Raw genomic sequence first — 13473 nt, forward strand, 5'->3', positions numbered from 1 at the left:
ATGAAAGCCACAAGAAAGTCAGGAGAATTGTCTAAGGAGCTCCTTTCTCTAGAACAGACCAAAAATCAAAGAGATGGACAATAGGCTAGAAAAGATGTAAGAACTAGAAGATTGATCCGGGAAGCTCCACACGCCCAATCGTCAGGAGTTTCCACAAGAGAAAATGCTGGAGAGGAAGTTATCACAAAGGGAGAGAGGAAGGGAGAGTTTCATTTCAAAGGGAGAGTTTCATTTCTCCTCCCTCTGTGGGAGGAGAAATGAAACTTCCTAAGGCCTAAAGAATATGACTGTCCGGACCAAGGGGCCTGCTGAGAGCCCAGAAGAATGAATGAAGACCTGGACAAAATTACAGAGGTGGAGAACAAATTAGCTGCCAGGTTGGGGAGAGGGAGAGGGCGGTGGGGTAGCTATTGAAGGACAGTGCCCAGAGGCCAAGGTTATGGGCCTGCTGTGGGTCTACACTGTGGTGGTTGGTGGTCACAGGAATCTCAGGTGAAACCGCATAGAAACACGCACACACGAGCGTGCATGGCTGGTGGACTCTGAGTAAGCGGTGAATCCTGTCGATGCCAGTGTCCTGGCTGGGACAGTACGCTGTCCTTATTCAGGATGGGGGAGGCGGGGGAAAGCGGTGGAGTCTGCGTGTATGGGATCTCTCAGTACTGTTTCTTCCAACCACCTGGAGGTCTACAATCACACCAAAACAAAAACATGAAATCAACAACAAATAATAAAAAGGCCTAAAACACACAACAGAGATTTTTATCATAAAATTTCAATCATGAGGACAAGAAAGAAGGCCCTAGGAACTTGCAGAGGGAGTGAAAAAGAAGTCAAGTGCAAGGGGCCAGGAGTAAGGTTGGCCACCGCATCTCAGACCACAGCCCCTGTGAACACACACACACACATCCAGCATGCACATGCGCACTGCTCTTTATTGCTACCTAGCGCGCTTCCCCCGACTTCTTTCATCTATCTCTACTGTCTGCTTTGTTCTCTGCAGTTTCTCTGTACCTTGAACCATGTATGGAAAGGGGCGAGGCCTCCACGTACATTTTCCAATTGAGTGAATCTTTTTTTTTAAATCCTCACCTAATATGTTTTTCTACATTTTTAGAGAGGAAGGGAGGGAGGGAAAGAGAGAGAGATCGATGTGAGAGAGAAACATCAATCAGTTGCCTCCCATATATGCCCTAATTGGGGATCAAACCTGCAACCTACATATGTGCCCTGACCGGGAATCAAACCCGCAACCTTTTGGGGTACAGACAACACTCCAACCAACTGAGCCACCTGGCCAGGGCTGAACTAAATTTCTTGACAGAGGCACTGGAAGCTAGGAGAATAAGCAGCTTCATCCTTCCCTCTACCTGAAACTCCTCCTGGCAAACCTTCTACATCCTTGGAGCCTGGGTCTCCCGTGTCTTCTTGGTGATGCTCTCCTCCCTCCTGCCCCAGGTAGGCTCACATGCGTCCTCAGGTTTGCCCTACAGGCCTCATCCATCACTCATCTCCCTACCTCCCCGCACATGCTCAATGCAACTAGCTTCCTGTTACGTAATCACATCACGGTTCTACATATTGCCCTCCCTCCTGAACTGTGTGCTTACTGGAGACAGAGGTCGTTAGGTCTTTCCATTCTGTATTTTGAGTACAGTGCCTGAAACCTGAAAACACCTGTCAACCAAACCAAACGAACTGAAAGCAAGAATCCCCACCCCCAGAATCCTAGAGTTCAAAAGCAACCGCTCCATTGTCAAATGCAATCTCTCCCCCCCGGGGTCCTCCCCATCTGGGTCCTTCCTGAAACCACAGACAAGGCTCACACCTCTTGGAGCCTGCTCCTCTGAGACTGCACCTCTCTTCCCTCTGTGGGGACTTGCAACATCTCCGACCATCTCCCACCGTCTCCAGGTCCCTCACACTGAATCCCAGGTGCTCTGGATGCCGAGACTGCAGCATTATTTATTTCATGTCCCACCAAGACAGAAAGGGAAACGCTGCCCATTTGAGTAGGACTGTGCTTCCTGGCCGCTAGCACTTGCATTTCTTTCTTATCAGAAGAGCTCCTTGGCATTTATTCAGATACAGATCTGATCACTAGCATTCTCGTGCACACATGAGAGAGAAAACTNACACTGAATCCCAGGTGCTCTGGATGCCGAGACTGCAGCATTATTTATTTCATGTCCCACCAAGACAGAAAGGGAAACGCTGCCCATTTGAGTAGGACTGTGCTTCCTGGCCGCTAGCACTTGCATTTCTTTCTTATCAGAAGAGCTCCTTGGCATTTATTCAGATACAGATCTGATCACTAGCATTCTCGTGCACACACGAAAGAGAAAACTGGGGGGCAACTTCCCAGAGTGTGATTCCCCGGAATCATTTTTGACCAGGGTCATTGTTTGCGTGTTTTCCTGCAGAATTTTCCTCTCTGCTAACAAGGGGGCAGTGCTTCTTAAGCGGGTCCTTTGTGTCTCAGGGTTTCCTTACAGGTCACTAGCCCCTTTCTGCAAGCTTTAACCTGCTTGTGAGGGCAGTGACAGCCACACACAGCTGTCACCTAGTGGTCAGAGACTGGCACACAGTCTGACTCAGGGGTGGGACATGGAGAAAGTGCGCCTCTTGAAACCGATGTATTCTGGTACTTCTCGGTCTCCTCCAAAGCTCTTGTTTCCCACTCCCTTCCTTTCCCCTCTGCTCCGGAACTGTTTCCCCAGGAACAGGCTTTCCAGGAGCTGGTGTTAAATCAGGTCACTGGGCCTGCCCCACAGCCTCTCAGATACAGCAGGTCTGGGGTGGGGCCAGAAATGTGCATTTCTCACGAGGTCCCAAGTGAAGCCTTAATTTCCTTGTCAAGAATGGGACTAATGGGGCTAGTGAAAAGTACCTGCTCCCAGAATGTTATGGCAGAAATTAAATGAGACGTACTTGTAACATGTCTAGCTTATTGCCTGGCATATGATAACCATAAAATGAATAGTAATTGTTTTTGTTTTTTAATGCTCACCATCAGGAAGCCATGGAAGGCTTCCTGGGGACCACGCTCTGAGAACCACAACCCTAAAAGATCTCATTAGACCCCAAACCCCACTCAGATTCTGCTCTTGGCCCCCAAGCCCCAACTTCCAAGTCTCTGGGGTAGGTCCTGTGAACTGATCAAACTCAACCTGTATCAAACTTTACCCATTATCCCAACCCCTTCCTCACTGCCTGCCCCCCTTCCACCAGGAAAATCCTTCTTTCTGGGTTTCTTTTCCCTAACAGCCTCACTATCTCTGGAATCAGTAATCTACAACAAGAGCCCGTCTCATGTCCAGTCACTGTTCTTTCTACCCTGACTCCCCCTTTCAAAGGTTTCTCAAGCCCAGCCTGCCCTTGAACTGGTCAGGCTGTCCTGGTTTGGAGGCCTCTAACTAGCTCCCCTCCCTAGACTGTTAAAATCACCTCCCAGCTGGTCTGCCCGCCCCTGGACTCTGCCAAACCCAGACCATCGTCCCTATCATTCCCAGAATCATCTAGCTTGAAGGCGATTTGGCTCATTCCCAGCTCAAAAACCTTCCGTGGCTTCCTGATGGTGAGCATTAAAAAACAAAAACAATTACTATTCATTTTATGGTTATCATATGCCAGGCAATAAGCTAGACACGTTACAAGCACGTCTCATTTAATTTCTGCCATAACACTCTGGGAGCAGGTACTTTTCACTAGCCCCATTAGTCCCATTCTTGACAAGGAAATTAAGGCCCAGAGAAACTAAGGAACTCGCCCAGGTTGGCACAGCTAATTGGGAAGCTGGGAGTCCGGACCAGGTGAAGCAGCCCTCACACGGGAGGCCCTTTGACATCCAGCCCACCGTCTGCCACTGAGCCCCCACTTGCCTCAGCAGAACACATTCGTCTCCTCCAGGCCCTGCTCTCGCCACATGCTGTGCTTCCTGCCACCCACGCTCACCCTTCACTCCTGCTCACACGCCTGTCCTCTGGGGAGTCCTCCCTGCCTGTCTGACTGCTGGCTCTCACCTGACTTACTCACCAGCTGTGCCTCTGAAGAGAGAGATCGTGACTTGTCTCCCTCTCATCCCTTCAGTGCCCTCCAGGCAGCAACCCATTTGTGGGCTTGTTGACTCTTGTACGGATGAGGAAACTGAGGCCAGAGGACCTGCATCCCTGCCCAAGGTCAACCGGCTGGCATGCGGCGTTGCACTCCTGGCTTTGTCTCTGCACCCCTGTTGTCTTGTGTCCCCTGGGATCCTCCAGCCTTATTCTCCAGGACAAAAGGCCTGGAGGTGGTCCAAGGCAGAATAACCCATCAATCATGCCACTGCCCCTGTCTGCGGGGAGCTTCCTTCTGAGCCGCCTCTGGGCCCCGAGTGAACAGAGGGAGCATTATGCCAGGGCCTCTTGCTCACTTGCTCTTCCTCGTCTTAAATCACAGACCCAGGGGATGCTCAAGGGGCCTCCCAGTGGCCTGACAAGTTGGCCATATGCCCTGGGAACTTAAGGAGGGGTCCAGGGTGGCTTTACCCTCTGCATAGCCCCTGGGGCCATGCATCACGTGTTCATTTATTCATTAGTAGCTTTTGTTCCACCTGGAAGCAAATCCAAGTGTGGCACTCACCATGGCCCCAAGACGTCGCCAACCCCTCCTGACCGTCTCCTTCTTCTCTGCCCTCACTCACACACTGGCCTTCCCTCTGGTTCCGAAACACAGGGCTCTTTCTTCTGCCTGAAGCGCTGGTCCCAGGAGGCTTTCACGTACTTCCCCTTACCTCGCAAGCCACCTTCTCAGCACAGCCTGCCCTCACCCACCATCTGTGTGCGGTCCCCTCTGTCAGTCTGCTTTTCTCCCTCGCAATGCTAGCCTCAGTCTGTCATTGTGCTTTTTTATTTATTATCATATTTCTTGTCTGTCTTCCTCGATAGAAGACAAGGCCACCAAGGGAGGGCCATTGCTCCATTTCAGCCCCCGGGACAGTGGCTGGGACTGAACCACTGCTTCATAAGCTCACACGTCAGGCAGGAGCTCTCCCCAGATGCTGTTCTGTAGAAGAAAAAGTTGCTGGGTATTTGAATCTTTAGGAAGCATCACTCATATTACAGGTGCTGTGTCAATCACTCTACATTGAACAACTGCCATTTGAGAAGACGGGAATCGACGCGAGTCACCTGAGTGAATTGACAAAGGGAGTCAAGAAATTTTACAGAAATTCAGCTGTTCCTGAGAATAGGACCTCACAATGACGAACATCCGGTGTCAGGAGCAGTCCAGACCGGACATGCTGCGGACACCCGGACTGCAAGCTGGTACAAATGAACAGAACTGCTCTGATGGTCTAGACGCTGTACTTAAGGCTCAATGTAGAATTGTTAGGGATAGAAGCCCAAACATGCTCATAAATTCTCAAGTAACGGAAATGAAAGTGAAGGGAGTGCCCTCTAAAGTCCTGAGTGAAGTGACCCAAAAAGCAGCCTAGGGGCAGGCACAGACACCATTTCCAAAGGTTCACAGGGAGAGCGCTAAGCCTTGTTTTGCGAAGTGTGAGTAGCAAAAGACCTTCAAAAAATACATGGGTTTGCACAATACGACGACTCAAAATGTAATGTAACAAAAATTAACATGTTGTCATAAGTCAACATTGGACTATTTTATTTAGATCCCTACAAGTTTATATATACAAACCTTTGGTTTGTCCTCACTGGGGATCACCGTGGGGATCACCTTCCATTCAGATACCTTGAGAATTTCCCACGTGTCAGGTAATTCTGTGAGTGCACGTGGGGTGCAGTGAAAAACCACGGCATGTGGAATGCTGTTCCCTAAGCACTTACAGCCTTCCTGGGGAATTGCACAAGCAATTGCAATAACCACACAGTGTGGCCAGTCCTGCTGGTGTGCTGCGAGATTTACAGGAGCACTCAGTAGGGGCACTGCACATCACATGGCAAATGAGAAGAGGAAGTCCAAGAAGGCGCCCTGGAGGAAATGCCAGCTAATTTACTATCTAATGGACAAAAGTTGGGACTGGAGGCTGGGATGGAGAGCGAAGAGAAGACTAGAAGACTCTATGAAAAGTCAGAGATTGAAAGCGTGGAATGAGTTCTGGGAACTAGAAAACATAGTGGACAGGCCAACCTTCAACCTGCAAGGGAGAGGGCACCAGATGAGGCCACAAGGTCATCGTGGGGCGGCCGTGAAGGACATCGTCAACCACGTGTGGGAGCTTTGATTCCGCCCACAAGAAGACAGAAGAGTGACATGGGCGTACCTGCATTCAGAATGGTCTCTCTGGTAAATACTGAAGGCAACAGACTGGGAAGGGGTGGCCCTGGCAGCTGAGCCCAGAGGGATGGAGAGAAACTGTTGGGTCGAAATGGAGGGGGCACGAAGGGCAGGAAGCAAAGTTAGAGAAAAGACCCATTTCTGGCTTAAATGCTGGAGGAGTGATCGGGACTGAATTGGGAGTGCAAGGAGAAACATTCGCTGGTTAGCACTTGTTGCCTTTGGGGCGCTCCTGAGACACCTGCGTGGAAATGTTCTTTGGATGTTAAAGGAGCTGGAACTCAGGGAGAAGGTGAGGGCAAGAGCTGTGGAGCCGGGACTCTTGTCCTGATTCCAGGGGTAGTTGAAGGCATGGGCAGGAGGAAATTTTAAACAGATAAGGAGAGACTTAGAAGGTGAGTTAAGGACTGGGAGGAGGAAGAGAAGGTGAATACTAAAAGCTGAAGTGTGAGGGGAGATTTCTTTCTTTCTTAACTGGAGATAAGTATTTAAATGCTGAAAGGGAGAAGGAGACTGTAGAGAGTGAGAAGATTTGAAAAAAGGAGATAATAGGTAGGAGGGTCCCTGGGAAGCAGAGAGGAAACAGGTTCAAAGCCTGGGGGCACTGGGCCTGAGGGAGGAGACACCTTCCATCAGAGACTGTGTGGCTATAAATAACTATATGATTAGTGAGTGGCAGACACTGCAGATGTGGGAGAGAGTGTGTTGTTTTGGTGGCACCAAGCTGAGAAAGTTCTCGTCTGAAGTTTCCAGTTTCTCAATGGAACGGTTGGCAGGGTCAATGCTAAGAATGAGAGAGGACCACACCAAGGAATAGGGCTTGGAGAAGGCCCCGGGGTGGCTCCCCCAAAGTTCTCCTCAGTGCTGTTCTACTTCGGGAGTCAGTGACAGGGTCCAGAACCTCACATTCAGCCGTAGGATCCATAAGCCACAGAAAGGGACTCCATCTCCTAGGGACAGGCTCACACTGCTTTAATGGAGAAAGTTGATGTAGAAGCCCAGAGAGGTCCACACCCTCAAGTACAGGGAGACACTGACCAGCCTAACCCAGTTCACTGCAAGCAGAAGACCTACGGGAGAACTAGATCACCTCTGGCTGTCCCAGGCCAACTCCCTTTCCTGGAGGTTGTGCCTTAGTCAAGGCCCTCCTCCTATTCGATGCCCCCAGGGCAGATTAATGCTTTTGCTGAGCACATTTCCCCTTTAGATATGGTAGTAAATTGGATCAGGGAGAGGGTTAGCTCCTTTGGAGCTCAGGAAGGTGTCTGAGCTGGTCTACTGTAGGGGACTGTCACCGCAACCCCCAGCAGCCACAAGGAACTCCTCTCCATAGCAAAGAATCCAGCAAAAGTTGCCACGAACACTTAACAGGCAGGAGCACCGCACCAACCTGGTGTGATGCTGTAGTGCAAGGGCGCGCCCACTTTTTTCTGTAAGGGGCCAGACAGTGAATGTATTGGGCTTTGTGGCCAGGAGCTCTATGCCGCAACTACTCGGTGCTGCTACTGGATCATCAAAGCAGCCATTGACTATATGAAAACCAATGGGCGTGTCCAATAAACTTGATTTACAACAGCAGGTGGCCAACCTGCAGGCTCTCCTGTCCCCACCTCTCCTACCCTTCCAGCCACCCCCAGCACAGCCAAGCACACAGTCAGTGCTCAGTATTTGTAGGGAAGGAATGACCGCAGCCTCTCCCCCTATATCTGTCGTAACCACCTCGTTCTGCAAAGCTTCTTTCCCTATCGGCGCAGTGGCTGAGTTGAGCAGGCGAACCTGACTGAAGGAGGGAGGCGGGGTGTGAGCAAGCGTGATTTGCAGAGCTCTCCCAGCGACCCTTCACTTATTTGTGAATGGTTCATTCCATGACGAAAGGCTCTCAGGGAAAGTTGTTGAACTTTTGAAAATATCCTTCTTGATTGGGTAGGTGCTTAGGAAGCTGCCCAAGGCTACGCCTGCGACTGGGGTGCCCTAAGCTCCCGGAGGGCAGCCCCACCCCTCTCTAGCTTCCCCTGCAGCCCCTCACTCAGAGCAGCGGCCCCGTAAATGCTCACTCAGTTCGCAGCTTGGCTCTGGGCCACTTCTCCCCCCTCTTCTATACTTTACTTATTTTTTCCAATTTTTCTACAGTGATTACATTCAGACACAACAGAATTAGGATCTTTGTCAGAACAAAACCAAAGAGTTAATAAAACAAGCCCAGTTTACTTTTCCCTATTCTAGATAGAAACGCGAAACTCTCCTTGTGAGAAAGAGGAGAGAAAAGTTTGGTTTTGACTGCGCTAAAATGCTGCTGTTTGTCGTTTGACTTCTAGGAAGAGATTGTTATCCTATTCGTAGAAGCAAATAATTAAGACTATTTACAATTCCTCCTCCTGATTTGCTAAGGATGTTCTCTGCACCAGTCCTCTGCTGAGAGTGTAAGTGGGGTCTCTGCAGCTGCCTCCAGAACAGGTGATCCAGAACAGGTGATCCAGAACAGGTGATCCAGAACAGGTGATCCAGAACTGTCTGGCTCATTTAAGAAATGATAGGGAAGAGAAAAAGTAACTGTGTCCTAAAAAGCAACTTTTCAAAACTGACCTCAGAGTCAATCCTACCAAGATCACTTCCCAGTTTGTGAAGAAAAAAATGCGCTATTTCAGTAACTTACATTGGTTTAAACATCTCATGTCTACTTGTCCAATATCTCACGATATTGATTAGAAATCAGACTGGAGGTTTTCAATGCTGGCTGAGGCAGGAGCCAGAACCACCGCGCAATGCTTTCCAAATCTAGAGATGCCAGAGCCTCTCCCCAGACTTGGGTACAAAGCCGGCAGGACCAGATGCATTCGCTCACTGAGCTGGAGGCTAGAGCGGTGCCTGGTGCAAAAGTGCTTGGTTCCTATTCGCTGAAAGAAATCGTTACCGTGGCTCCATCTGGGGAAGGTTCAGGGAACTGGAGTCAGGGGTTTTCACAAAACTTACTTTATACTGCTTTGCTCTTTTGATCTGTTTGAATTTTTGCTATGTTTACTTTTTAAAAAGAGTTCCTTTTTAAAGCAAAATACTATCTATAACTGCAATAGCTAAAATAATTTAAATCCTGTTAAGTCAAAATAATTATAGTTTTATTTAAATATATGCAACTATAAAAGCTTGCTCTGTAAGATAACACAAATGGTATATCCATTGTCTTAGCAATGTCTTAAGTGACATTATAAGAGTGAAAATAATTATTACAAACACTTGCTTTGTACTCACTAGGTGCCACTGTGTAGTCTAAATGCTCAATACATATTAACCCAACCCTCTTCTACCACTCCCTGTGAGGCAGGGACGTGTCCTCTCACTGTAGGTGAGAGAGAGACAGGCCCACCCACGGCATTTGACTGTAAGGTAAGGAGTGGAGCTGTCTGACCCAGGAGCCCGGGGGCCAGCCGCTGTGCCACACAATTGCAACTGATATGCAGAATTGGAAACATGAGCCATCTTAACACCTGCAATGGGTTTAACAAATAACTAGTCATCTGAAGAGATCTCAGCAAATCAGTATTTGTGGAATGAATGCCCTGAGAATTATCCCGGGGAAGCTCCACCTGCCTCTTCCAAAAGGGAAGTCGGGGGAGGACTGCCTGGGGACAGGCAGGCAAGTCCTGGTTGAGGCATCCAGGCCAGGGGCAGGACAGGTGCCCCTGGGTTTTCCCCAGGCTGGTTTGCAGTGTCTTCCCCAGGGGCCCTGCCCATCTCAGGGATCTGCAGGAGCAGGGCCCTTTGTCCCCTCTGTTGCCAGCACCTGGAACAGTGCTCAGCAGATGCTTGGCTGAATGGGTGCTGCCAGCATTCTACCCACGCCTGCTGCTGCAGGAGGAAGCTCAGCTCCGCAGGCCCAGCCATCTCTCTGGCCTGGGCCTGGGCCTTGAACTTCATAACAGCCCATCATCATACCAAGTGTAACTAGAGGTCGCTTTCCAGAGGGGATCCATCAGGGCACTGGCACACCTTCATCAGAATGATTCGCTCCATTACCCATTGAAAGAGGCAGCCACCCCACAGCCACTGAGACATGACTCAGCTGACATGCAGATGCATCAGAAAAACCCTGGAAAACAGGCCACACTGGGACCTGGATGGGGTGAGTGGTCCAGGGAACGTCTCCTTACTCAGCCAGCCTGAGCCCACATGGAAAAGTCATGTTTCACTTGTGTAATAAGGGAGGCAGGGGGAGGGAGGCCCTTTATAGTTCGAGAGGTTTGCAATTGCAGGACAAAAAAAATGCTATTTCCGCCCCAAATCAGCTTTCTGAGGGGCACACATTTGACAGGATCCCCCATCCCAGTGAGGGGTGCAGCTGTGATGAGGCAATCTGTGAGACAGAAAAGGGGGCCCCTGAATCTCTGCTCCTCCCAGCGCCCAGGCCTGACCTGGCAGCTTGGGGGGTCACGTGGCCGCATGTTGGGCCGCAGGCCTGGGCACCCCCTCCCACACCCGTCCAGGGCCCGGCTGCGCTGCCACATACCTTGGATGGTCCTCTTGAAGAAGGCCTTGCAGGCCTCGCAGGAGGCCACGCCATAGTGGTAGCCAGAGGCAATGTCCCCACACACCAGGCACAGGCGCTTGGGGATGGCATTCAGCATGTACTCGCACTTGATGGCCGAGTCCTCCATGATGCCACCCGCACAGTCCTCGTAGCTCTTGCGACACGGGGTACTTCCCAGCCCAGCGCCTGCAAACATGGGTGGCGAGTCCAGACCATTGGCGTGGGTGCCCAGGGCCAGGCCAAAGGCGCCGCTGGTGTCCGAAGAGCTACTGGGGCTGTGGTGGCTGAGGGCGTCAATGCCCGAGCACGGGCTGGACGGCTCCGTCTTGATGAAGGAGCCGCAGCTGGAGGTCAGATGCCGGTCGTCTGCGGACATTCTGTTCAGCAGCCTGCAGACACAGAGCGAGTGAAGTCAGGTCTGAGGAGACTGAGGTGTGACGGTCGCCAGGAATTAGCCCCGGCCTGGGGCACCAGTGGGTGGAGCGGTGGGGAGGGGCTCTAAGCTAATTGTATCCCGAGATACAATTCAGCAGAGACTAGCAATTGGGCACAACCTCCAGCAAGTTTCTGGCTTTACACCCCTCCCCTCCCAGCACCTTCTGAGTCTTTCAAAGAAAAACTGTTTGACCAATAAACTTCAGACTAGGCAACTTGCCCTTTGCAAATTACTGACCTGAGGGTGACAAAAAGTGGTAGTAAGCAATGTGGCCAAAATATTTGGCCAAGCTTCCCGCACAAGAATAAAAACCATGGTGGCTACACTTGAAAAAGTCCCAACATGCCAGGGCCTGGACCGCACACTCTCAGGACAATGAGCTGGTAAACCAATTTTGCCCAATCCCTCTGGGCCTTGGAGCTTGGAGCTTTCTCCTCCCCGCACTGCCATCACTGAGATTGGAGCCAGAGATGCCAAAGGAGCTGGCCAGGGCAAGAAGCAGGGCTTGTGGAGAAGGTCCCAGCTAAACTGGCTGCCCTCTGGGCTTTGCCACTGGCCCAGGGCACTTCTGGAGGGTGGCCACAGGCCCCCTCTCCCACTTCCCTTCCAGGCCTCTGAGCCGGCAGCCTTCCGCCCAGCTCATCCCCTCTGAGAGACAGCAGGAGGAAGCCTTCCAACCCCTATTTCTCACTTCCTCAGCTGTTTCTGTTAACCTTAAATTTCAACCTTCCTGGCAGATCACCTGACCGGAGCGTCATCAACGTGACAGAGTCACTGAGAAGCATTGCATCGTTTCCCTGTAAGGAGAGGCCCTCCTATTAGAACCCTGGTGGGTAGGTGGGCGGCAGGGTGCAACCCTCCCAGTCCCAGCTCCCCAGGTGAGGGGAAGGGCCTCTCTGGAATGGGCTGGAAAAGCTCACAGCAGGGAGAAGAGGTGCATGGTTAGGGAAGCCCAGCTGCTGCCCAGCTCCAGCCCTCTGGGGCCAGCAGGGGCTTGGAGTCAGGAGGCTGGTCAGGGCCCATTAGTCCCTGGTCTGGCCTGGCCATATGGAGGCAAAGAGGAGGCCAAGGCTTGCTCCTGGGGAGCAGGTGAAAGGAAAGAGGGAAGGTCTTGGAGGCAGAAAAGAACTGGAGAGGTCCAAGGTGCAGCCCATGAGTGGCAAGAGGGCTCCTGGCTGAGAAGGAGGGTCTCACTGCTAGGGGCTCCCATGGCGAAGCAGCCACAGTCCTGCTTGTGTCTCTCGGAGGGAGCCCCTGTGTTCTGAGCAGCCTACTGAGGGAAGGGCTGGGTACCACCTTGGGAAGGGGCTGCCTCCTCACCCCCGCCCCCACCAAAGCCTGCCCCCACCACACAACCTTGGCCACACACCCATGTAGCCAAATGCAACCTTGTGATGGGGAGGGGCCTTCACTGTCCCTGGTCCCAGCACTGAGTTCACAGTCAATGTGCCCCCAAGGGGCTGTCCCATTCACCTGCACTTGAAGATGCCTGGAAATAGGGAATCACTGCCCTAGGGACAGTTCTAATCAGAAACTGGGCACTGCGGACTGCAAGATAAAAGATACAGATAGTTAAAAGAAACTACTCTCAAGAAGTTTATTATTTACTGGAATGTGGTGCTTGCTGGAATGTGGGAGATAGAGGCTCCCAGGTTCCCCGTGTTCCAAATTGAGCATTCTGAGTCCTCAAGTGCTGGGAGACACCTTTCCTGCAAGCCCCAGGTTTTGCTCACATTGGCCCAGTTGAGGGTCTCCTGAGTCTTTTTACATGACTGGCTGGTGACCTGTCATCTCCCTGGGCTCCCCACAGCCACCTGCTTCCCCTGAATCCACCAGTGGGTCCCGATTTGTTCTCAGGAAACACCGTCAGCCTGGCAGGGTACGTAACGCAGGCAAAACTCCGCTGGAGCAAACACAAGTGCACCTTTGGGTCCCTCCCCACGGCGCCCTTGTATGGGGCGGGCAGGCAGGGAGGGCTGGCCAGGTGCTCTTTCACGGGTAACCCCCTCCTGCCCCCTGCTGCAGACCCTGCAGTTCGCAGGAACATCCCAGGCCCACCGTGACAAACCTTGCAGGGTGAGACAGCTCCCAGCCCAGCCCTCTGTCCTCACCCCTCTGCCCGGGAGATACACTTGACATAAACAGTAATTAGAGCAGCTACTACCCAGTGAGCAGGAATTACCTGCCGCTGCTTCAGATGGGTCCCTTGGATGTACGAGAAACGTGCGTCCTG

The 13473-nt window shown here is 51.6% G+C and overlaps 1 protein-coding gene across 3 annotated transcripts in view; it reads right to left on the reverse strand.

Annotated features, from left to right (window-relative positions):
• The window catches only part of ESRRB (estrogen related receptor beta), a 162130-nt gene that overhangs the window by 40111 nt on the left and 108546 nt on the right, over positions 1-13473 (reverse strand). For all 3 annotated transcript variants that reach the window (XM_037031178.1, XM_037031177.1, XM_037031176.1), the window contains one exon: positions 10784-11193. In XM_037031178.1, coding sequence (XP_036887073.1) covers positions 10784-11193 — 410 coding nt within the window. The remainder of the gene's footprint in view (positions 1-10783; positions 11194-13473) is intronic.

The sequence above is a fragment of the Sturnira hondurensis genome, unplaced genomic scaffold, assembly GCF_014824575.4.
Source record: "Sturnira hondurensis isolate 20B ecotype Veracruz unplaced genomic scaffold, ASM1482457v3 Scaffold0021143, whole genome shotgun sequence".
Classification (NCBI taxonomy): Eukaryota; Metazoa; Chordata; class Mammalia; order Chiroptera; family Phyllostomidae; genus Sturnira; species Sturnira hondurensis.